A 27,046-nucleotide genomic window follows, 5' to 3' on the forward strand; every position below is an offset into this window, starting at 1 on the left:
ATAGAACTTTTACGGTTCTTTACAGAACTTTTTAAGGTTCTTTATAGAACTTTTTAAGGTTCTTTATAGACCTTTTTAAGGTTCTTTATAGAACTTTTTAAGGTTCTTTATAGAACTTTTTACGGTTCTTTATAGAACTTTTTACGGTTCTTTATAGAACATTTTAAGGTTCTTTATAGAACTTTTAAGGTTCTTTATAGAACTTTTTAAGGTTCTTTATAGAACTTTTTAAGGTTCTTTATAGACCTTTTTAAGGTTCTTTACAGAACTTTTTAAGGTTCTTTATAGAACTTTTTAAGGTTCTTTATAGAACTTTTTACGGTTCTTTATAGAACTTTTTAAGGTTCTTTATAGAACTTTTAAGGTTCTTTATAGAACTTTTTAAGGTTCTTTATAGAACTTTTTAAGGTTCTTTATAGAACTTTTAAGGTTCTTTATAGAACTTTTAAGGTTCTTTATAGAACTTTTTAAGGTTCTTTACAGAACTTTTAAGGTTCTTTATAGAACTTTTTAAGGTTCTTTATAGAACTTTTAAGGTTCTTTATAGAACTTTTTAAGGTTCTTTATAGAACTTTTTAAGGTTCTTTATAGAACTTTTTAAGGTTCTTTATAGAACTTTTAAGGTTCTTTATAGAACTTTTAAGGTTCTTTATAGAACTTTTAAGGTTCTTTATAGAACTTTTAAAGGTTTTTATAGAACTGTTTACGGTTCTTTATAGAACTTTTTAAGGTTCTCTATAGAACTTTTTACGGTTCTTTATAGAACTTTTTACGGTTCTTTATAGAACTTTTTAAGGTTCTTTATAGAACTTTTTAAGGTTCTTTATAGAACTTTTTACGGTTCTTTATAGAACTTTTTACGGTTCTTTATAGAACTTTTTACGGTTCTTTATAGAACTTTTTACGGTTCTTTATAGAACTTTTTACGGTTCTTTATAGAACTTTTTACGGTTCTTTATAGAACTTTTTACGGTTCTTTATAGAACTTTTTACGGTTCTTTATAGAACTTTTTAAGGTTCTTTATAGAACTTTTTAAGGTTCTTTATAGAACTTTTTAAGGTTCTTTATAGAACTTTTTAAGGTTCTTTATAGAACTTTTTAAGGTTCTTTATAGAACTTTTTAAGGTTCTTTATAGAACTTTTTACGGTTCTTTATAGAACTTTTTAAGGTTCTTTATAGAACTTTTACGGTTCTTTATAGAACTTTTTAAGGTTCTTTATAGAACTTTTACGGTTCTTTATAGAACTTTTTAAGGTTCTTTATAGAACTTTTACGGTTCTCTATAGAACTTTTTAAGGTTCTTTATAGAACTTTTTAAGGTTCTTTATAGAACTTTTTAAGGTTCTTTATAGAACTTTTTAAGGTTCTTTATAGAACTTTTAAAGGTTTTTTATAGAACTGTTTACGGTTCTTTATAGAACTTTTTACGGTTCTTTATAGAACTTTTTACGGTTCTTTATAGAACTTTTTAAGGTTCTTTATAGAACTTTTAAGGTTCTTTATAGAACTTTTTAAGGTTCTTTATAGAACTTTTTAAGGTTCTTTATAGAACTTTTTACGGTTCTTTATAGAACTTTTTACGGTTCTTTATAGAACTTTTTAAGGTTCTTTATAGAACTTTTTAAGGTTCTTTATAGAACTTTTTACGGTTCTTTATAGAACTTTTTAAGGTTCTTTATAGAACTTTTTAAGGTTCTTTATACAACTTTTAAAGGTTCTTTATACATTTTTAAAGGCTTTTTTATAGAACTTAGACATTGCTTATACGGGACAAAAAGATTCAAGTTGCACTTTTTCAAAGAGTGTCAACTGTCATCATGGGTTGTGCAATAATTTAATACGTCATACCGGAGCGGTGAATTATATGGGGGGGCAAAAAAAAAGGGGATCACGGGAGTTTTATTGGCACCAGTTTCGATAGACGCTCGGAAGGGGGGCAGGCATCAGACCTCCAAAAACCGCGGGAACGGCGTTCCCAGAAAGGTCACAGAGGTCACAGAAAAAAATTGCAAAAAAAAAAAAAAAAAAAAGGATCATTCACAGTTAATTTTAAAAAAGAAAAAAAAAAAATCAGAAAAAAATTACAGTTTGTTATCTGTATATGCAAACCATTAACTAATGTTTATTTCTTCATCTATCACATATTATAGATGCATTGCTTTTCCATGCATTTATAATATGTGATAGATGAAGAGGTAAACACAAGTTAATGGTTTGCATATTAAGGATAACAAACTGTAATTTTTTTCCATTTTTTTTTTTTCAAATTATCTGTGAATAATCCTAACCCTTCAGAATAGGTCCAGTGGTTTTTCAAAGTTGCAAAATACTTAACTAAAAAATGTTTAAAAAAAATTGTTTTGAGTTTTGACAGTAATACTTTGAAATTTTAAGTTGTGTTTTTTTGTGAAAAAGGATGTAAATTTTTATAGAAAACTGTTCCAAAATAAGGCTCAGATTGCACGAGAGAGCATCTAAACCCTGAGAGCTTCCACGGCCCTTAAGCGGGCCCTGGACCCCGGCCGTTAGGATTTCGCGCTTCGCGCACATAGGCCTATTTCAGTTATTTTATAGAAAATGTTCAGCACTTGTCATTAAGTTCCCAGACAGCAGAAAATTTTCTGGAGGCCTGGCAGGCATATCATTGAGAGGGGCTCCATGCCGAAGATAAGGAATGAGGCAAAGCTCAAGTCGAGGGAAAGTCAAAGCCCGAGCAGAAGACACTCGGGAGGGGGTGCCGGGCGAAGGTGGGCTCGGGAGAGGGTGTGCAGTGAGGCCGAAGCCAAGCAACTAGGAATGAAAAGCCGAGCATGTTATAGCATTAGTTATTGATCAGTTTCCAATATACAGCCTGTCTCAAAAAAAATTGTGCAAGTGAAAAGCGCCCTCTCTGGCAATTAGAAAATACCGTTGTGACCGTGATGATTACATCAACGTCAAGGGCGTAGTCTTAGCTCTCAAATGCCGTTTGTTTTGTTCAATTTGCTTGTTTTAATCTCGAGATATGTTTAGTTAAAGACGAAAGGGTAAAATCACAATTGTGCCACTTTTACTAGGGAAGAGGGCTTTACATGTAACAGTGATAGCATCAAGTTTATCATGAGTTCCTTCGTGAAATCAAAAGAATGCATCAATTACACAATACAAAATTAGTTTGACTGTTCACTGTTTTATCATGATGCAGGAAAGATGATTCTCTTTTTCCACTTAAAAGAGATTCAAAGATAAATAAATATTTCACATTCTGCTGTAAAAAATTAAATACATGAGTATGTCAATGATTTTATCATGGTAAATACTGACATGTTAAAAGACAAACAAATATTGCGCACTTATGCATAATTGTTATAGGTTAATGAACGCGTATTACTTATTGGGAAAGATATTAGACAAAATAATGCACGTGCGCTGATGTTGATGCGTCTAATGCATGCGCCCCGAAAGGGGGAGTGCATTAGACGCATCAACTTCAGCTATCATTGATTTACATGTACAGCTCTCTTCCCTAGTAACAGTGGCACAATTGTGATTTTACCCTTTCGTTGTTAAATAAACATATCTCGACATTGGAACAAGCAAATTGAACAGAACAAACGGCATTTGAGAACTAAGACTGCGCCCGTGATGTTGATGTAAGCATCATGTCACAACGGTATTATCTAATCGCCAAAGAGGGCGCTTTTCACTTGCACACTTTTTTTTGAGACAGGCTGTATGCTACTAATTATGATAATGCCTTATATTAAAACAAAATATACGGGGTCATAAATGTTTGGAAAGAAAAATAGGGGGGAGGGGTCATAAAATTAGTCACAAAATGTATAGGGAGTCACAAGATGGCCACAGTACTGGATGTTTATTTTATTATTTTGAGACAGGCTGTATGCTATAATAATTATGATAATGCCTTATATTAAAACAAAATATACGGGGGTCATAAATGTTTGGAAAGAAAAATAGGGGGGAGGGGTCATAAAATTAGTCACAAAATGTATAGGGAGTCACAAGATGGCCACAGTACTGGATGTTTATTTTATTATTTTGAGACAGGCTGTATGCTATAATAATTATGATAATGCCTTATATTAAAACAAAATATACGGGGGTCATAAATGTTTGGAAAGAAAAATAGGGGGGAGGGGTCATAAAATTAGTCACAAAATGTATAGGGAGTCACAAGATGGCCACAGTACTGGATGTTTATTTTATTCAAAAAGACTGATTTCAATTGTTGCTGAAAGGGGGGTCGCAATTTTATTGACTCCGACTTTGTAAATTTGAGACCCCTCCATTTCCAAAGAAAATGATAGCCCCCTTAAGAACGTTTTAAATATGAAAAGTTTATCCCCCCCCCCAACTCAACACGTACACAAAAGTAACAATTTGACCGTAAAATCAGCATAGGGGATAGGCCCCTAGTCCTATTTAATTTGCACTGTCCGTGAAATTTGGATAAAATGGGTAGGCCTATTGCTTGGGAAAATCCGGTTATTGAAATTCTAGTCTTTGAAAAGGAGCTCTAGTCTTTGAAATTCTAGTCTTAAAACCACAAGGGGTTTTTTTTAGTCAAATTTTATCCTCGATTGCATGAACGAGGGTAAATTTGATGAATCATTGCAAAGGGGGTCTTTGAAAGATTTGATAAGGGACCGTTCACAAACACTTGTTAGGGGTAGGTCTGATGCAAAAAAAAAATCATAGGGGCCCCTTTACCGACCTCAAAAATTTCAGGGTCCCCCTTTTTGACATGAAAATTATTGAACAACACCATAGAAAAGCATATAGGCCTATAAACTCAATTTTTCCAGGAAAATTTGTGGTCGTGTTTTAGCTTGTTTTCAGCCCCCCCCTTAGGAGGGTCAAAAATTTCAGGGCCCCCTTTTGCATCAGGCCCCCTAACAAGTGTTTGTGAACGGTCCCTAACTCTCTCATGGTTGCCAACTTTTGTGTTGAGTTGGGGGCCGGGGCCATTTGATTTGGCATTAGCCTACATTCAGCCTCAGGGTGCAGAGAATTGATCAGATATCGATTTAATATTTTAGACACTGTGATGTTTTCATGTGAGCCTTATCAGCTCAGCCAAGTACATCCAATTCAGCATTCATTCATATAGTCGGCGTTCATTAATTTGAGTCATTCATTTATTCATTTATAGCTTTCATTCATTCATTCAACAATTCATTCCTTCATTCTTTCATTCATTCCTTCATTCATCCATTCATTCCAACATCATTCAATTTGTATTTTAAAACGTTTTTCCAACGTCAGCTATCAGCTATTTCATCAGACATAATTATATTTCTCAGGATAGTGACTTCATGACATCAATTTGTAAACCTATCATGCTGCAAAATGATTCAGCTGATTTAATATGATGTCTCATCTGTGTATTATAAGTGAGATTACAATAAGAATGAGAATACATCCCTACGAAATAATGAACTATTCCTTTCACCCTTTTCATGCAATTAGGAAACCCGTGTTTTGTCCCTTTGCCGACAACCTTTACGGAAAGTGCAGATATTGTCGGTAACGAAGCTACAATTTTCACCAAAATAATCAATTTCCATAACTTATATCAATTTGACGTTATTTTTACAAGGATATTCAAGGATTCTAGATCATTTTGGTACATTTAACAGCGGAAAAGACTTTACATTTTGCTTACAATTGAGTCGAGAAGATTGACTTCATTCTGGGATGTGAACAGCTGCTGGTATCGACATCGACCTTTTGTTTTGTTTCCAAAAATTAAAAGGCTGATTGTGAATTCACGTGATCGTTGTAAGTAGTTTTCTGTTTTCATTAAAAATCTGTAACCGGGCAAATGTTTATTATTGATGCATGATGTACATGTGTAGGTTTGTGGTTGAAGGGACATATTACTTGAAGTTGATGTTAGTATGGAAAACATGGTTTCCGTAAAAAAAATGTACGGTAACGTAATATTATTATTAAAACATGATGTAGGTTAGGGATGCTCATAAAATTTTGAAGTTCAATATTTATAGCTGAAAGTTCTTTCATTTGAAAGAGAATTAAATTACCTAAACAATAAGGGGTCAATCATGTTTCTAGTGCATATACTTTTGAAGTTACAGACAAAAATAGTGTCATCAAATTGCCCAAAATTTTGTGTGTGAAATTGTGACAGCAGGCACATGTACAATGCACACTACTGTATGTGACCCCAGATGACCTCCTATTCTTTACTGTAAGAAAGCTGTTTTGGATGGTCTTGATTTACACACAAATTGCTTTTGAGCTAAATCGAGTGTCGACTTGGTGGAACATGGATTGCACTATGTGATAGTTTATGAATCCAGTATTATGCCAGTACTAGACTGCGGAACTCAGTCCTCAATGATAGTCAGTCATTTATCTTTTGGTCGTTATATGACTATCATTTGAGGGACTGAGTTGTTATAATATATCTTCCGAGGTGCAATTTCAGACAATAGCTGGGGATTAGTGGGGCAGAGGTTATCTATTGAATCCTTTCATGACCACTGAAGCATAGTCAAGTCTGCAAGGACACTCGGCACAAATTGAAAGACCATCACAAAAGAATGCATGCATGTCAGGTCATCGACACCAATTTGGTGTTTGTTATGACACAAATTTTGTGTCTGTTATGCACCTCGAAATATGTACCTTAAAGTCTGTATCTAACAACATAAGTCAACATCACTTAGGTTTTGGTTGTCAAAATTAATTTTTAGTGATTTTCTCCATTGAGCCCCACAGTAAAGCCATTTTTGGACCGTACATGGGCTATTTCATTATAAATGACAACATTGAGTCCCAAAAGGGGTCAAAATTCAAACTCATTTATTTCATGCAAATTCATTACCATTTCAAAGTTCAGATGGTGTGTCAATAATTCTCAAAATATTAGAGCGTCAAACCCTCAGGAACCATTAAAAAAATTAAATTGAATTTTTGCTGTGTAAAACATAGCTGCCGTCTGGAGGGGACATTTAAAAAAAAAATTTAATACACAACTTTGAAAGAGTATATGTAACCAACATTGGGTTCATACTTATTCATATTTAGTCTGTAATAATTGTTGTATGTTCCTTTACACTTCAGTGTCTTAAATATGCCAGTTTCAATATAAAACAATTAGTAAATTGATACTAATCCAGATAAATGGTGCAAAATTACTACATATTTTAAGGATAAACTTTATCTTCACATGAAAAATTCATGAAATAGTCATTTTGTCCTGCCCAATAGCTACACTGATGCATAAGTGAGTATTCTCGTCAATCTGTTGTACTAGTCATGGAAAACCTAAAATAAAAGACCCCTCCTGTGTCATTTGTTCTGGATAGGACACATTTAACACATAATAAAGCATACTTTAACTTTAGAAATAGCTGCATCAATATTATTGCATCAATATTATTGCATAAAAGATCCCCAGCATTTAAAATCCACTACAAACAGGGTTAATATTCTGGTTAAATTAGGAATATTGCAATTTTTAGCTAACCGAAGTTCAATGCAGAATAATATCATATGTGTTCTCAACAACTGGACAATAATTTGAACACTAAAGTGGTTTGTAAGCATAATTTGCAATAAAATGCAAAAATTTCTTGTGGGTTTGGCTCTTTGAAATTTTTATTTTTTAGTTTGTTTACCAATTCATGGAAATGACATAATTGTGCTGGAGAGGACATTTGTTAAATTGCAAACAGAATCGTGGATACAGGCTTGCAAAAATGCAACAAATACCAAATCATGTGCCACCTTGGTAGAAGGAAGACCACTCTTCCTCTACAAATTTCACATTCTATGATATAATCCTTCTTATTTCAACAATTAGTAATTAACTTCAGTTCTGGAGAGGACAAATTTTTAACGCGGAACTGTGGTATCAAGAACAAGTGGTCTACTGTATGTAAAATAAATGAATTCCTCAATCAGTGCCCTGTCCTATCAATTGGTAATATAACACAGATTATACAGGTAGGGTAAGGGTTTATATTTCCTCTTTAATGTTAACAAAAATGGAGGCATGAATTGGAGAGGACACTCATTTTTTTATTTAACATAAAATGCCAATTTTGCAAGAATCTCTGAAATTTTAACATTTTGCACCAATTTTCACCATTCAACTTGCATGATGTTCCACACATATCATATTTTCATTGCAACAAGCACATTGCCATAGAATGTACCTAATTTTTCAAAGAATTAATTCAGAATACATGGGCAAAATGAAATGGGACTCCAAAATTGGGTTAAAAATGTACCTTTTGGCAATTTTTTTATACAAAAAATAGACAGAATTCTGTAAAAATGCTCATGTAGCTTGTACTTTGTGGCATACTTAGAATTAAGTTAATAACACTGCATTATCACCCTAATTATATCAACCAGATATGATAAAAGCCATTTTTGTGAACGTGTCATTTATAATGAAATAGCCCACATGCACATTCCACTTCCCTATGGACGAATTGCGCCACCTATAGTGTGTGATGTGAGCTAGGCTATGTAGGTATGCTAGGTGAATTCAAATTTGCCATCAAACTGCATCATTTTACATATCAAATTAAAGCCCTTGAGTAAAGAAAGCCAAAACTGAAAACATTTTTGTCATAGCACTTTCCGTAACAAAGTTACATCTTGTCAAAGATTGACTTTCATCAAAAAGATTCTGCTAGCAAAATTCCCCAAAACCAGGCGGCGGATGACATGATCGAGCCGGCAACTCGTGAAACCGCCCGGCCGTATGGCATTTTCCATATACTCGGTTAGTTTTGTGGGGTTCATTATCGAACCCCAACGGTTTTAGCTTGTATTTATATTATTTATCAAGATAGGCCTATTTGTTTGTGATATTTCAAGCGTTTTAAAATTTCAAAATAATCCCGACGATGAAAATTTACTGAATTTAGGGACTGCACGTCATACACCAGTACACCACCTGCCCAAAACGGCATTTAGGGGTAGCCCTAGAACTCTGGCCATAGTATCCGTTTTTATGCCTCCACCGGAGGTATTATGTTTCCTGGTTGTCCGTCCATCCATCCGTCCATCCATCCATCCGTCCATCTGTCCGTCCGAGCTTGCGGGTGCAATATCTCGGAACTGATAAGATGTACAGTGATGCAATTTGGTGGAGGGATGGTCATTGGCGGTCTTCAAATTTCAGTAGGTTTGGTTAGTGGGTCAAGGTCACCCAAGGTCATCTAGGGGTCATCTGAGGTCAAATCAGCAAAAAACGTCGTATGGGCATGAACCTTGGTGGGTACTGTAAACATTTAGAACCAAATTTTTTGAGGGTCATTTTGGGGTCATCCGGGGTCACCCAGGGGTCATCTGAGGTCAAATAACTTAAAACTGTCGTATGGGCATGAAACTTGGTGGGTACAGTCAACATTTAGAGGAACAGATTTGGACAGTCTTTTGGGGGTCATCCGGGGTCACCCAGGGGTGATCTGAGGTCAAATAACTTAAAACTGTCATATGGGCATGAAACTTGGTGGGTACAGTCAACATTTAGAGACAAATTTTTGGACGGTCTTTTTTGTGTCATCAGGGGTCACCCAGGGGTAATCTGAGGTCAAAGAACTTAAAACTGTCGTATGGGCATGAAACTGGGTGGATACAGTCAACATTTAGAGTCAAATTTTTGGACGGTCATTTTGGGGTCATCCGGGTCACCCAGGGGTCATGTGAGGTCAAATAACTTAAAACTGTCGTATGGGCATGAAACTTGGTGGGTACAGTCAACATATAAAGTTAAATTTTTTGGAAGGTCATTTTTGGCCTTACATTTCACTCGGATAATAGTCAAAATACTTCCTTGCTTCTGGTACCAAAATCAAACCATTTTGATGAAGACAAAATGGGTCAAGGATCTTTCATTTGTTACACTTTTTCTAAAAACCTACACTGTCATCTAGAGATGGCCAGTTCTAGTGAAATTGCACCAGTTAAAATGATACGCGTCAAGGTGGAGGCATTGCGGCCGACGCTTTGCGTCGAGAACCGCGCAAGTCGAGAACCGCTCTAGTTACTTCTAGGGCCAGAGGCACTTACATTGAAAAATTTGTTGGAGATGCTTGAACGATCCAGTACAAAAAATGACAGCATTTCAATGCTTGATCGAGGTCACTTATTAACATGATAAAACCCACTTGAGAACACACAATCGCCGGTCATTTCTAAAGATGCATTTATACTCAATCGCTTTTGGAGAAACCTGAATCGCACGCATGGTCAGTGTACTAAATCGCCGTCGTATTTGCCTGCTGAGCATGCGCATGATTCGCTGTTTTTCAAAAGCGACACGTAGGCCTATATTGATACCCTCTGTCGGTCAACATTCTCTAAAATTGCACACATAACTTGTGTAGTTAGCGACAATGATTCAGTCTGGGTATAAACACAGCTTTACACAATGACTAATTTACATAGGCACAAAAGACCGTGTTCATGTACCGTTACTCAGCCAAACATGGCAGAGTAGGTCCCGGATCTTCTGTACATGTTCCTATCTCCTCAACGTTATACCTTTCCAACAAGGAAAGAGATGCGAAACGTCTATTTAGGGGTGTTTCTAGATCTGACTTAGTCTCATGGCGATAGCAGATTTTTTTAATGGAACTGCTATCAAAATCCTCTAAAATTCCATGTGCGACTTGATTATCACCATAAAAAATCATATATTTGGGTCAAGTGAAGTATAGATTTAAAACATATTTATGTAGGTTTCCTTCACCGACCTGTTCTCGAAAAAAAATTCAAATTTCTATGTAAATATGCATTGTGTTTGGGCACCGGTCTTGGTGAATTTCGCTGACTAGCAAATGTGTTAACCAAGGTTTGCCTGGGATACCTACATGCAGAATGTACACCACATTTCGCCATACTGCATTTTAGAAACGCTTGCTGTTAGAATAAGAAAAATTTTAATGCTAATTTATTGCACATTCTAGGGAAGCGTGGTTACCGCTTTTAAAATAACTGAGTGAGAGGGTTTTCAAGAAAATACTTTTCCTGTCAAAACTGAAGCATCCTCTGTATAAAAGAAAATATGAATAATAACTGCACATCATATATAAGGCCCCTAACAGTCAATTTTGAGTTTCCCGTCACATAATTTCTGAAAACAAGTGAGGTAACTTTTTCATTATTCATTATTCATTATTTTTCTGCCTTTCATATGACCAACACTCATGTAAAATGTGTTGTTATTTGCTGCTCACTCACTTGAAGATGGATGTTTAGCCCAAATGAGATTCAAAAGTATATTAAAAAAAGGCTGCAAGGTTGACAGCGAAATGTATGTTTTGATTTTGATTTTTCCACAAAAAATAAAGAGATATTCATAATTTTTTTGCAAATATAACCAGTTTTTATCGGTATTTTTTGGAAAATCACAATAATGAATTCAAGTGAGGGTCAGAAAATGAAGTGAGGGCGGGTGACGGGAAACTCAAAATCGACTTTCCTTGGCCTAACGATTCGTGATACCCAATTGTGGCACATTTGATGTCATTTATGAACCAGAGAATTTTATTTCAATTTTATATGACAAAATATTTTTTTAATTGAGCGAGAATGGCGATAGAAAAAACGTTGAAAATTCCATGTATAAATTACATTAGGCCCTTCACAATTAATTCTTAGTTTCCTGTTTCCGCCCAGCGTCCAAAGTAGAGAATTGCAAAATATTTAATTATTTTATTTTTATTTTGGATTTCTCTTTTAAAATAACTTTAATGACTTCCATTTGATACTTTATGACTTTGAATCATATCAACTATATTAATGATGGATAAACAAAGAACATAACTGTACCATTACTTATGTACAAAATCAAACATAGTTGTAAAATAATTAAATGCATGTTCCATGTCAAAACGGTTTGATGTAGGACTGTAGGTTGCGACCACTTGCTTAAAAATAAAGAGAATATAGATAATTAATAATTAATAATTAAAAGTCGCCTCATCCCTTGTTTTCAACCATGAAACAGGAAACTAAGAATCGATTGTGAAGGGCCTGCCCTTAGACCCCATCAATGATTACTGTTTCGTTTTTATGGTAATCTAATCTTTTATTTCCTGAAATAAAATTAGGGGTCTAATGTCGATTAATTGTATAATTAATGAAAACATCGACATGTATAAAAGAAGCTACAAGAAAAATGATAGGCCACGCCACATTGATAGTCTATGCTTTTAGTACACGGCGAGTTCGTAGCGCATGTGTGAATCAAAATCGATATACTATTGTGCGTGTACAGTATAGCCTCATTTATTGTCCTATTCCTGTATATAAAACACGCAGTTATCAAAAATTGAGCGCTATTAATTAAGGCTTTGACCTATCGGGTACCCGAGGTAAATTTCGGGCGGGTAACCGCCACCGGGTACCCGTATCAAACGTAAAAAAAAAAAAAGGATCATTCATGGTTGACTTATTCAAAAAAAAAAAAAATAAATATGTAGGCCTATGTGTTTTGAATAAATTTGTACTCATGTCATACTCATACTCTATTAATGATTTCAAAATGGATACAAATTCAATGCATTTTGAAATCATTAAAAGAGTGTGACATTAGTACAAATTTCAAAACACATAGGCCTACAACTTTTTTGTTTTTGTTTTTGTTTGAATAAGTCAACAATGAATGATCCTAGCATTTAGCTCTAGGTCCAAGGACACTATATAGCTAAAATAATAGTTTCTCGATCATGAGAGCTCAATTGGCACCCAATTACAATTGCGTCAAGCGTACAACTCCTACCACACACGCTTTGGGTAGCGCCACATTTCCTGTGCGTGCACAATCGATCGCGCTATCGTGTCATTCCACTAAACTTGCGACATTACGCAATGCACGCAGAACAGTTATACTCTCATGATCGAGAAACTATTATTTTAGCTATACAAAGCCGAGAAAATAAATAACTTGGAATTTTTTTTTTTTTTTTTTTTTTTTAAATTCGGGTAATCCGTAAATGGAATTTGTATCCGGGCCGTCGCCTCTGACAAAATAAATTTCAATTTAAAAAAAAAAAAAAAATTCGTTATGTTTGGGAAATGTGGCTGGGAGTATGTATGTATGGCGAAGAGTGGTGTGTGATGAATGAAAGAACCAAACATGCATGGACGGTGCATGCAAAGGTCATCGTGAAGGTTATGGCCCGAAAAAATGGGGAATTTGGGAAGCTCCTACCCAGGAAATGTTGGTGTTTGGAGGGAAATTCTGGCATTTGGAGGGAAATTTTTGTCTTTTTTTTTAATTTAAAAAATCATGGAAAATTTAGCTTGCTTCCTTATCCTGGAAAATTAGGGACCGATCGTTATTTACGGCAGGGGGGGGTGGGGGGAATGGGCATTTTGGAAAAAATATCAACAACAAAATTCACATTCCCCCCTCACGTCCGGCCAAAATCTGGATTCCCCTTGTTTCCCCGAATTTCTCCATTTAAAATTTAACAATCCCCCCTCCTGATTCAACAAAAATTTCCGCGTTCCCCTCAAGACCCAAAAATATTTTCGGGTTCCCCCTCAAAAGCTTATCACGTCTCGCTGCCGTAAGGCAAAAAAATAAAATAATGGTTTGTCTCAAAGCTCACGAGTGGTTTGAAAACAAATGCGAAATGCAATTTAAAAAAAAAATTTTATTCCAGACTTTTTTCATGGTATTTGGAGAAAAAAAACTGAAAAAAAAAAATTTGAAATAAAAAAAAATTCTGCATTTCTTTTTTTCCAAATGTCACGATTTTACAAATCTTGAGCTTTGAGACAAACCTTTTTTTTTTTTTTGGCCAAAGAATTTTCATTAATTTACTGGTGACCCGGAACTGGCGGAAGTGTTGCAAAATGGGAGTGGTTTAAAAATGTAAAAGGTCAATAACTTGTTTACTGATCAATTCACCTTTTCGGTAAATCCCATAAGCCTTTGCGAGTACACCTGAGAATTCGTCATTTGACGTCATGCCGACTTGCAATGCGCAGTAACGATGTTCGATAAACGACGTGCACATCGGCGTGACTCGGGTGTACTACTACTCGCGAAGGCTTATGGGATTTACCGAAAAGGTCAATTGGTCCATTGGTTATGAATTAAGGGTCTGGGTGAGTCCTGGGAATTCGAGTCCCGCCCGATAATCCTATTAAATTAAAAAAAAATTTCAAAGTTTTTTTCGGTTTTGTAGTGTCTCTGGACCTAGACCTAAATGCTAGGATCATGGTTGACCTAAAAAAAAATTGAATTTTGCACATTGTTTTGTGTTTTTAATATGAAAATTGATACATAGTTTTCATGTCATACTCTATTAATGATATCAAAATGCATTGAATTTGAATGCATTTTGATATCACTAATACAGTATTTTTGCAATTTCGGATACCCGGTTACCCGCCCGAATAATGCGCCGGGCACAAAATTTTCGCAATTTTTATGATGATGAAGTTGGTAAGCTTATAATCACTCATTTTTGGGCTGAATCAACTTGCGTCCGACTGGACGCAACGGGTTGATGAAATTTGTTGAACATTGCATCCAGCAATACAAAAATTTCTATGATTTAGGGGTTAATTGCCTCTTGTATTCAGCCCTCGAATTAAGGATCTGAAGGGGCACGGCAACTTTTTTAGGGCAAGTTGATAATTGCCGTGGATTTTCACTGAAAAGGCAAGGCAGCACGGCAATTTGTAATATTTCAAAAGGGCATCAAGGCAACTGTTGAAAATTTGAGAAGGGCACCAAGGCAATTTTTCAAAAGTGATTAGATGCAAATTACCGTCACTGAATTCGACACCAAAATAAAATTCGACTCACAACTTTGCACTAAAACTAACCTGATTGCTTAAAAAACCTGCTTTATAATACAGTTTAATTTACTTAAATTTTGCGATCCCTAGTTCTGAGCTGCAAAATTGACTCGAAATGTAGCGATGAAACAGCTGTAACTTTGGTAATAATATTGATCAAATTCGCCGGGATAAAAACTATTTCGTGCAAAACATATCTAGAGATGGGCTCACATGTACAAGATAAGACGATACCGGAAGGGTATCGCCATCGGGAAGTCAATGTTTGATAATCGAGAGAACAATTGATTTGCCCAGCGCTCAGATTTTGTTCACGACATCGACACGAGGTCGAGGAAGCTTTAGTTACTAACAGCGTTTCTGATTGGTCGATAGTACGTTGAAGGTATTTCTCTGACCAATCGAGAAAATGAAGTCAGATTTCTAGTAACCAGATAATCTGGATAATGTATAAGCCGATGTGATTGGCTGAATATATGTAATACGTAGGGGTAATGAATATTAATTCACAACAAACTGTTGTGTATACTGTGATTGATAGCTGGGTTACGATGCTCAAAATAGCGATTGTGTTCAAGATTTTCGATTTAATTTTCCACAATTTTGCTGGGATTTAACCAGTACTTGTTAATGATTTTATAATGAAGGGGCAGGGCTGGCCGGCTAGGGCACCCACGGCAACTTCATTTATGGGCACGGCAAGTGACTGCCGTCGGTAAAGGACATATTTTGAGGGCATTGCGGCAATGGGGGTGGGCACCCACGGCAATATGCCGTCGGTGCCGTGGGTTAATTCGAGGGCTGCTTGTATTATGAGCCCTACCTGTGTCTATCCTACAGTACTGGCTGGAATCCACCGGGCAAAAATTGCGTGGGTTTTGCACGGCATTTTGCATGGACCGCTCAATTTCAGATCTTACAGATCATACCAATTTGCGCGGTTTGCACGGTTTTTGCGTGGTACCGTTAAAAGTTGTGCTAACCAGCCAACTGCCCGCCAGCGGTTTATGAGCGGGTTGTTGCACGGCATAAGCCTATTATAAATCTAATTTGCTCTTCTTTGTCAACCACTTGACAAGTGACACACACATTCGGAAGTGGTACTTCAGTTCGCAATGCAATCAATAGCTGTTCAAAACCTTGATATGATCAGAGAAGATGAGAACTCTCATCTTCTCTGATATGATTCCTTGACCGTGTTCCGAAGTATAAAACAACATGCCGAAGTCCCGGGCCAAAGTACTGAAACATGGGTCTAACTCTAACACCACCGGCCGGTCATGCGAAATTTCATAACGGGTTTTGGTTTTACCGGTTTAATTGTTATGTTTTGTAGGGCTTACAATTTCCACATTTATTCATTTTGTTTCGAATTTGTCTTTCATAAAGATGTAACTTGTATTAAATTGAGTATAAATTGACTAACAATTTATCATTATTCAATTAATAATAGAGCTAGGGCCAACTTCGAAAAAAAGAAAAATATATGAAGAACGATCGAGATAAAAATAAAATGCGTCGATGGAAGAACATAATGAAAATTTACAGAAGGCTTTATCATTGGGCTTAATTTTCACGATAATCACTTTGTTTGCGACAAAATATTGTAAAAAGTATAGACCCATATTACATTCTGCCACTACCAGAGTTGGAGAGAAATAAACTTCACCAAGCATGGCACCAAATCATCCCGAGCTCCATGATCGCCTGAGCTGAGTGCCTTCCAGCGATGCGGTATCGGACTATCTTCGCCACAAAATCATCATCATCATCATCATAAATTCATGTTTCTCGCCGAGTCAATTTATGCAAGTCCTGAGTGCCGTGTGTGGGTCTGAGGACACAGCATTTATTCGACTTAATCATCTTACCTTTAGTTCTATATTAAATCTATCATCAAAAATATAAAAGCTGCAATTTATTCCAGAAAGTAATGTCGATAGCCGTTTCATTTATAAATGACCTGCCATCGAACCCGCCATCGAAGGCCTTTCCATCTTGTTCTTTGAGGCGATAAAATCCCGGGATGTAATTCAAACATCATGAACATGCATGATTCACCATTTCATATTTTCCTGAAGAGCTGTCAGCTGTTCATTCCTATTCTGATACTTCATAATTTATTTATTCCAGGTATGTATTTATTCCAGGTATGTGCGTGTGAGAGAGTGATCAAGAAAGACACAAGAAGAGGTGTTGAGAAGATCAAAGTTCCTTCTTTGTTGGAAAATTCCCCATATCAACAAGAATACAAGATCATTCGAAGCATTTCACCATTTGTCATCATTTTAATTGAAACGCACTTGTTTGTCCCATGCACAAGTCAAACTCTTAGTCAAAACATTCCCACAGAAGTCTCTATCATGCTATGCGGTGAAATCCCCGGGGATTCAGGTGCAAAGCAATGGATTTTGTAGAACATCCAGGGCGTATAGGCCACCGTCTAGGGCTTGATTTATATGCCATGCGCTGTACCACATTCCATTCATACCATGTCCGTCCACAAAGATGGGATGGTATACCACAACACGCGATGTGTGCTTGTCATCATAGATCGATCGGAAGACTAGAGATTGCATGATACAATACAACTTACAAGAAAGTTTTGAAGAAAACAATTGATAGTTTGTCCCGGGTAGTTTAGCCTATTTTAAATGTTTTACTATAATTATCATATCCACAAATCTTTCAATAATATAATTAATATTCTTCCCACGAGACCACTAGTTGACATCGAAATCCGAATAATGAACAAGCCGAATGCGTCGATGTCAATATAAATTTTTTTTTATGAATGGGGGAGATTATAAATAAACCTAGGAAACAAGCGAAACAACCCAATACGCGATCTCATTTGATTGCATTTCTCAGGCCCTGGTATTTCCCCGGGGTATTTCTTTGCGGCCCTGTGGATCACATGATCATTAATTATTCATAATTTTAAGGGCTGTGCAATAATTATGAGCCCGGCCCGGGGAGATTTTTGGCAAGCGGGGGGTCATTCAAGCAATTTTAAGCAGGGGGTGGGACAAGCAATTTTTGGCATGTCATTTGAACCCCCCCCGCTCATAATTAAATAAAAATTAAACAAAATAAAATAAACAAATATTGTCAAAAAAAAAGTTGCTTTTCCCTCACTTCTCGCGAGACATTTCTACCTATTTAAGAATTAAGATAATATTCCACCAAAATCGTTGTTATCATCCCAGGAATTTAAATATCTATCGTTGGTAGGCTATTCTAAATTCATGAAATTATCCTGGCACTAATCATGCTAATTATAATATCAAATCAAAACACGTGTATACGGCACTTTCCCCTTTCCCACACATCGCACGCACGGTCTAAATATAGATTGGGGTTGACCTGACCTAGATTTTCTAGCGACCCTGGAAGCAAGCACCTTCACCACTTGCCTTGGCGGGCCAACTGAAGGATAAGAATATTGTATTGGTAATTATTTTTCATAATCGAATTGAACTTTCAAAGTTTTGCCTTAACATTTTTCTTTGTTTTAAAATATTCACAATGATGTTAATAAAACCGTCAAAATATCTTATTGCGTTCTTCATTTTCAGCAATGATTTCACACTCATCAGAATATTGATAGCCAAAGCACAGTCCACACCCATTTGCCTCATTAATTATTCATTAGCCCAAACCAACGATCCCCTCAACTTTATGTCTGGCTCAAGATCTGCATGCGGTCTGACTAGAAAAATTAAGATGGCACTAAAAAAGAGTAAATATTTGGAATTCGAAAGAGAGAGAGAGAGAGAGGGGGGGGAACCGGAGGGGTGGGGAAGAACCGGAGGGGGTGGTGGAGGTAAATAATAGAGGAACTTCGAAAGAGACGAGAAAGAATGAGTATTGGGAAGAGAGAGAGAGAGGGGTCTTTTTAAAAGTTTTAAAAGATACCCAGGAAATGTCGAATTTTATTTTAATAAAACTAATACAAAAAAGGGTAATATTTGGAATTTAAGAGAGGGGAGGGAGAGATGGATGGAGATAAACTGGAGGAGGGGGTAGAATGAAGTAATACGAACTTGGAACTGGAAGGGAGGGGGAAGAGACAAATGGCAGGAGTGTGAGAGAAAGAAGTAAGGGGAGAGGAGGTAGTAAAAGTTACACCAATACACCAAATGACCCTATTGGGCATAAAATTTCATGAAAAAATATTGAAATATATGCGGCATTTGCCAATATTATTATTTTTATTATTGATCTATTTGTTAAAAATGATTGATCAACGTACATGTATAATTAAAATATTTTGAGCATAAGTCAAAAAAATTCAATTCTGTGTTATGTCTGAACTTGAGTCAAGTTTTTAGAAGGGAATTTTAATCCAACACTTTCATCAGCTTCGCGATTAGGCTAGATTATTTTTCTTTGTAATTTTGCCCTGAAGTAAATATTGATAAAAGTTGATGAACCAACCCGAAATATAATAAAGTGATAGTATAGAGCTGTAATCCCTTACATAATTACGTTAATCATCCAGCAAAAAAGTGGGCATTTGCTAGGAATTTCCGTTCTTTTGAAGGAGCACCAGTATGATACATTTTGTATGCGTGCCTGATGGGTGTGTTCAATTGGCTTCACAGCACACCAAATGACCCTATTGACAATTAGCATAAAATTTCATGAAAAAATATTGAAATATATATGTGGCAAAAGCTATAATTCTGTGTTATTTCTGAACTTATGTTTTTAAAGGGAATTTTAATCCAACACTTTCATACTTCGCAATTTTTCTGTCAAACGACCTTCCAAAAATTTGGCTCTAAATGTTGACTGTACCCTCCAAGTTTCATGCCCATATGACAGTTTTTATTAATTTGACCTCATATTACCCCCGGATGACCCCGAAATGACCTTCCAAAATGTTGGCTCTAAATGTTGACTATACCCACCACGTTTCATGCCCATATGACAGTTTTTAGTAATTTGACCTCATATTACCCCCGGATGATCTTGGATGACCCCAAAATGACCTTCCAAGAATTTGACTCTAAAAGTTGACTGTACCCACCAAGTTTCATGCGCATACGACATTTTTTACTAATTTGACATCAGATGACCCCTGGATGACCTCGGGTGATCTTGGCCCACTAACTGAAACAAACTTGTTCTGTCTGAGGTCCAGATGCAACCATCCACCAAGTTTGAGGAACGTGCAACCCCTAGTCTCCGAGAAAATAGGCGGAAAACAGTTTTTACTAATTTGACCTCAGATGACCCCTGGGTGACCTTGACGCACTAATCAATACAAACTTGTTCTGTCTTAGGTCAAGATGCACCTACCCACCGAGTTTCATGCCCATATGACAGTTTTTACTAATTTGACCCCTAGATGACCTCTGGTGACCTTGACCCACTAACCAATACTGATTTGTTCTGTCCCGGGTCAAGACGCACCCACCCACCCGTCAAGTTTGAGGAACATGCGACCCCCAGTCTCCGAGAAAAACAGTTTTTACTAATTTGACCCCTGGATGACCTTGGGTGACCTTGACCCACTAACCAATATAAAATCGTTCTTCCTCATACCAAGCTGCACCCACCCACCAAGTTTGAGGAACGTGCGACCCCTTGTCTCCGAGAAAAGAGGCGGACAGACAAACAAACAAACAGATTCTGGTGAATTATAGTATTGATGTATGAATGTCACAAATCATTAAATTTCTTGCCAGATTCTTTACGAAAGAAGTTTTTTGTTTTTTCCTAATAAAAATGTTAGGCCCATTTTCCGAAGAAAAGTAACTTGGTGACGTCTGATTTACTAAAGAAAAAGGTAGTATTTATTATTTAAAGAAAAATACGCATAAATTCAATGAAATATTAATCAAAACGCAAATCGTAGTATTTAAAAACAATTACACGTACACATTAATAATAATTAATATAAAGAAATGTGAAAGAAAATGTTAATTGATTTAAATTTGCCCGTGTTAAAAATAATCACACACACCACAGATCCTGGAAAGAAATGGGGTTACCATGGTGACCTTGGCTGAAAGCCGACTAGCAACTATTGTTTGAGCGCCACGCCCCTCCCCCACAATAACTAGATCGAGGGGTCACCCAGAGGTTAGTAGAGGTTGTTTACAACTATTTGCGCACTTTCCCACACTATCTGAGGGTCGTGCCTCACGTGCATCAGGGGACCCACATGGCCACGTGCTCACTGTGCGGTAGAGCACGCACGGGCATGTCAAAAACCAGGTCAAAATAAATATTATTGCGTGAATCGGGGATTCTGTAGGGGAAATATTCTTTCGGAGTTTGTATTTAAGCTTTTAATATCAGCATTTTCATTTGAAATGAAGTTTGGATCATGGGTTTTGGAATCATATAAAGCAATTAGCTGGAATAAATTGCATCATCAATCACAGAACTCGCTTTTCACCAATTGCACAATTGCATTTTTTCTCGAACCTATAAATAGGTGAATGTTATGACATGGTGTGACATCAAAAATGTTGGGAGTGGACTTTCTTATTATTGTTTTTAAAATACATCATTTGATGTTCACACCACATTCAGAGATAACTCTATACGCTGCACGGCAATTGTTGGCCAATTTGAATAATTCAACTAACATGAAATTGGTCATAATCGGCTGAGCGGCAAGAAATGGTGCTCGACATTCACGAGTAAAGATGATAAAATGTTGGTCGGACAGCAATTTCAAGGATCTCTGGTTCTCTGGTTTGTCAACTCATAAAGGATTAACAAGTCGTGCCAGGATCCTCTGTGCCAGAATCAGGATGATCTTTTCGGGAAAAGCCTTCCGATTCATCTCTTGCCAAGGCGCATATCGGGGGTTGTTCAAAGGCAGCTGCCGCATGCCGGGCTGGGGCATTGAAGACCCAAGGGTGCGTACGGCTGCTCAGTCCTGGGGGCTTCGGCGCACTTGACTATGGATCACATGTGGCTATGGATCATTGGATGTATAATCTCGTGCACTTTTAGTTCTGAAAGCGAAAAGGAAATACATGTAGAACAAGTATTGTGAGATCGTAAATATGTGTTTGTCTCAAGGTAAGAACCATCAAGAACAGCGTGAAAACCTGGCACGAGGAAAACTGGGTATCAAACATGTCGGCGAAATAATATTGAAAACATAAAATAATTTTGACTGCAAATGTATGTACGTACACTGATGTAACGAATGTTGAATTATATCGGCCGTCTTCTATGAATCGGTCTGTAAAATTTGTGATGGCAAGACGATTATTTATGTTTTGGGTGAATAATTTGCTATTCATGTGTGGGGAAATTTGATGCACAAACCGATGACTCGGAGACCAGCGTATCACGGGCTGACTTTGCGCTCGAAAGTGCGGGCAAAAATGTCAGGTTCCCGGTTGGGTTCTTGCCAATTTATCGCGGGAGAAGTTTTAAAGTTAATAATAGATAGCGCTTTCGTACAAACACAGGTTTGAGCATAAAGCGGGATTTTTCTTAAAATTTGCTGTTTTTATTTCCATTTTGTACATGTTTAAAAACAGCCTGGTTGTCTTTTTTTTTTTTATTATTAATTTTGTAAATTAATTGCGCATCGTCGATGTTTTAACTTTTGCCGTTCTTCTAAACATGGATATAGTATAGCAGGCATATAGATAATTTGAAGATAATGTTCACGTTCCAAGCTAACATCAAGAGCTCTGCTCAGTGCTTCATGCCATGATGTGTCAATCAATAAAGATGAAGGTACATCTTGTTGAACTACTTCAAGTGATGAATGCGAATCATTAGCCATCGATTGAAGCGAATAGGATTAAGCCGTGCAAAACTCATGCGCGGTTTTGCGCGGTACAGTCAGTAGAGATGCTACATGTAGTCACATGAAGAGGTTCATCAGAGATGACCGTGCAACTACCAGCATAAAACATCAACCCGCGAATACCGCGTGGGTTTTGCACTGCCCGTGTCTGTGGATTCCAGCCAGTACTGTACATAGTTGTGAGATGGCACATAGTTGTGATATTATTAACCTTTATATATTTATTTTGTTATTTTTTTCCCAGATGTTTCTTGTTTAGTTGAGCACCGTACACAGCAAGGATGTCTTCAGTACACTACAAGTTCAAAAGTCAAAATGACTACGACACGGTCACCTTTGACGGGCTGCACATCTCGCTGGCTGACCTCAAGAAAGCCATCATGACACAGAAGCGTATTGGTCGTGCAGTGTTTGATTTGCAGATAACCAATGCCCAAACAGGACAAGGTACATAGCATTCCTACGTCAAATTTGTTGTCAGTTTCAAAATCTGTTATGAAATTCTGTGGGGCTCCCCGGGTTGAATTCGAATTTTATGTAGCAGTTTTTAGCTAATTCATCATAATCAGGATACTTCCATACTAAAGCACTATAAAAAGAGCTATACAAATGCAAAATTGGGTAGCAGTTGCTTCAAAATAAGGAGCAAACTGCTATGCGATACAGCCTAATTCGGACCCTGGCTCCCTCGCCCCGGCTGCTCCATTGACACATCTTACATACAGAAGTATAAATCTTAAAGTAGTTGTCTAATTGACAATTGAGTTTTTGTATTTGAAAAAGAACATAATTATCTACAAAATGACACCAAACATTTTACAATAGGTATTATAGCGGCTGCTCCATTTTTGGTGACCTGTTTGTGACATGCGACCATATCTAGAACGTCAAATTTTATGTAGCAGTACCAAATTTGCTGGAACTGAAAGGGGACAAAAAACAGCAGTGTTCTGCATGTGGAAGCTTCGTTTCAGAACATTTTGTGACAAAATCTTGTGTGTTGAATAATTGAAGCGGAAGCCTTTACCACTTCTGAAGTCAAAATGCATGGTAAATGTTGGGAAACAGCAACAAACTTACAGTGCTTTATGCACATTATTATGTCATTGTTGTTCACAGAAATGAATGTTTGTTGATTTATTTCAGAATATACATCGTCGAATGATTTGATCCCCAAAAATGCATCCGTGATCATCGTGCGCATCCCTCTTGGAGGCGTTGGGGCCAACATCACTGCGTAAGTACCTGATCACTCTGTTGTGTAGCGGTGTAATTTAGGTTATTTCCTAAAATCTAAATGGTAACTAATTGAATTGTTTTAAACTGTTGCGATTTGGTAGTTCGCAGCATCTTGTGAATGAAAGTGAGCTTTGGCAAAAAATTGCATTGATCAGTTCATAGCGAGCATGTTGAAGAATTCAAATATCACAAATATACTTTTTATTGTAGGTCCTGTGGTTCTTCTGTTATGTATATGATTTGCAGAATGAACTTTTGCAAAACATAAGACTGTTATTCGATATAGTGTATTAGACACCGAAAATAAATATATTTTTGGCTGCTTCAACCAACAATACCTAGTGTACATCATTTGAAACTTGTGACCTATGAGGCCCATGTAGATAATTCTAAAAAAATAATATCTGTAGATCTGTTAGATCGCACGACCCTCCAAGTTAAAATTCCAAGATCTAACCTTGTTAGTCATGAAAGATCCGTCATTCAAAAGTTCCAGTCCACACATTGAAAGCACTTCTGCCACGCATTCCAAGAATTGTGAAACAGGCCAGCTTCAAAGAGGAGGTTAAGAGGCTAGAGGCTGGTGATCTTCTGCGTCACTGCGTGGGGTGCTAGAGGTCTAAGGTTCGAATCCTGAGGGTTACAAAGTGACTTTGTTCATCTTCTCTCATTTATTGTTAATGTTTTCCCTTCTGATTGCTAAAAAACTATGGGGCATGGTTAGGGTTGAAGTAATCATGTTTAGATGAAAAACTATCATGTTAAAAAAAAGATAATAGAGAGCATGTGATTTCCAAACGTACATATAAAACACCAGTTCATAATAGATGGACTGGCGTTTGATACCTGCGTTTGGAAACCGTAAGCTCTCTATTGATATGATTGTCACAATTATTCACTTCCAAATATTTGTTGTTTTGTTTTTCCACAGGGAGCCACCCAGGGAGCCGCCTAAAATAGTACGTAATCATGGTGATGTTTGTTTTCACTTGTCTTTCTCTATCCTAAGATCATTTCCCACCAAAGAAATCGTAGGTATTACATAATCTTTAAAAAAAAAAAAACAGGTTGGTCTTTGTCTTGTCTTACAATGTATTTTCATATGATGTGCTGTTTTCTCCCCATTATGTTGCACTCATATCAAATTTGCATTGAATGTTCCATAAATATATACAAATATTGTCCCCCTAAAAATGTTTTTTTTTTGTATTGCAAATGTGAATTCCTGTTGAATGTTGGGGTGAAACATACAGGGAAGTTGGGAAGCATGGGGAAATGTCTTGATGACATAAACATATTTTTAGTGATGGCATATTGTCACAGATATATTGATACAAAACCAAATTAAGTGATTCTATGAAATTATGTTTGTAGGGTGTATCACCCACTTTATATTGCACAATATTTGTGTGTCGGGGGGAGGGCATGTATAACTCAATTTAGCCATGTAACTGCTATGCAGTCTGATATGATCATTGCTAGGCATGTGTCTTAGTTTAGGAATTTTCCTTATATAGTTTCAACTTCAATATTTTGTTTTTAACATCTTAAAAGTAGACGATAGAAATCTGTATCTAGAAATTACAGTCTTGTGATGGGGGTATGTTCAGTGGGGAAAATGGTGTAAATATCTGTCATATATTTTATATGATAAACTGGAGTGAAAGTGATGTTATTACCGATGAGAAAAATGAAATAAAAGACATGTAGTCCTTGTGCGACTAACCTGTCAAAAGATAGTTGTCGTGTCTGTCCCACCAGTTTTCCAGGTTTCACATTCTATTGTGAATGTTTGTCTTCAATATATTTTCTCTGATATAATGCAATAATGCATGTTCTTCATAATTTTATAACACACTTTGAGTTGTGTTTTTATTGGCTGTATACAAATGTATACCAAAAGCCAAAGAACTCTTGCGACCGCAGAATGCAATACATCCCAAACATCTGGGATAAATAATAAAAGGACTATAAATCGCAATCTCAAAGCGACTGAGCAAATGTGCTCCACTCAATACACCCGATCCTGATGCTGTTATCGCGATATACGCGACGCGTTCTGCAGCCAGTGAGGATGTTGATCCATGGTACGAATGTGCCATGTCAACATCATGCTAATATCGGTATAAAGACGTCGGAATCGACAGAAGAGCAGTTGTCTTGGGAGCTACCGAATTGTCGTCATGGCTTCATTGTGTTTACAAAATGCAGTGTATTCACAATTCAAAAGTAATCACAATTTTAAGTTGTACCAATGTTTAATATTTTATGATGTATTTTTGTTGATCTTATAATTAGTAAGAATTAACAGTTGACACAAGGGTATTTAGAATTTATGTAATTTTGGAATTGCGGTACAGAGTAGTGGATACCGTTATGGCAGGCTTTCCTCCTATTTAAAAAAAATAAGCTAGGAAACCTGTGATGGTACCTAGAACTTTGTTATCTTAGGTTCCAAAATCATTGCTCAAGACACCAATATTGTGTCATTATAGTAGTGTGACTGATTCACTCAATTCATAAGGTAAATAGTATAATTATCATGGCAGCTATTTCTTTATGCACAAGTGATTACGGCAGAATATGATAAATTGATGTAGTTTGCAGCTAGTTGTGATGGTCAGTATTCACTCACTCAAAATCAAGTTTTGGCCTGCTCCAAAAATAACCAAATATTTGCAAAAATGAACAATTCAATGTACTATTCTAAGTACCAACATGAAGTGTGATGGTTAAGAACGACAATTTGTATTATACAGTAAGACCTCATTATAACGAAATCTGATACAAGAAAAACCGTGTTATAAAGAAGTCTTTCCAGAACCTTTATTGTTTTTACAACCCTGATATAACAAAATTTGGATATAAAGAGCTAATTTCTCTGTCCCTGACAACTTCTTTATAATGAGTTTCCACTGTCCATGTTACTGCACCAAAGTCAAGATAATTATTTGGTCTTGTGAGTGAACACTGATAAGTATGAAATTGAACGTGCTGATGATGGCTGCCATGTTAATGTATTCAAGTCAACATTTTATAGATTGATTTTACTAATAAAATGTGAGTCAACAAGTTATTGAGGTGAATGTTGGAAATTAAGGATTCTTTAAGAAGAGATTTAACACATTCAAATAAAAGGTCACTTTTTGTCACCTAATTTCCACTTTTTCTCCTTTTTTTGTGTGTACAATTTTAGATAAGA

The 27,046-nt window shown here is 36.5% G+C and overlaps 1 protein-coding gene across 1 annotated transcript in view; it reads left to right on the forward strand.

Annotated features, from left to right (window-relative positions):
• The first annotated feature begins 5,472 nt into the window (after positions 1–5,472).
• Positions 5,473–27,046, forward strand: part of LOC140163739 (uncharacterized) — a 51,423-nt gene continuing 29,849 nt past the window's right edge. Inside the window, 4 exon segments of the mRNA XM_072187056.1 lie at positions 5,473–5,786; positions 22,850–23,052; positions 23,752–23,842; positions 24,776–24,803. Of these exon segments, the coding sequence (XP_072043157.1) occupies positions 22,887–23,052; positions 23,752–23,842; positions 24,776–24,803 (285 nt within the window). The 5' untranslated portion in view covers positions 5,473–5,786; positions 22,850–22,886.

This window comes from Amphiura filiformis, chromosome 11 (assembly GCF_039555335.1).
Source record: "Amphiura filiformis chromosome 11, Afil_fr2py, whole genome shotgun sequence".
Taxonomy (NCBI): Eukaryota; Metazoa; Echinodermata; class Ophiuroidea; order Amphilepidida; family Amphiuridae; genus Amphiura; species Amphiura filiformis.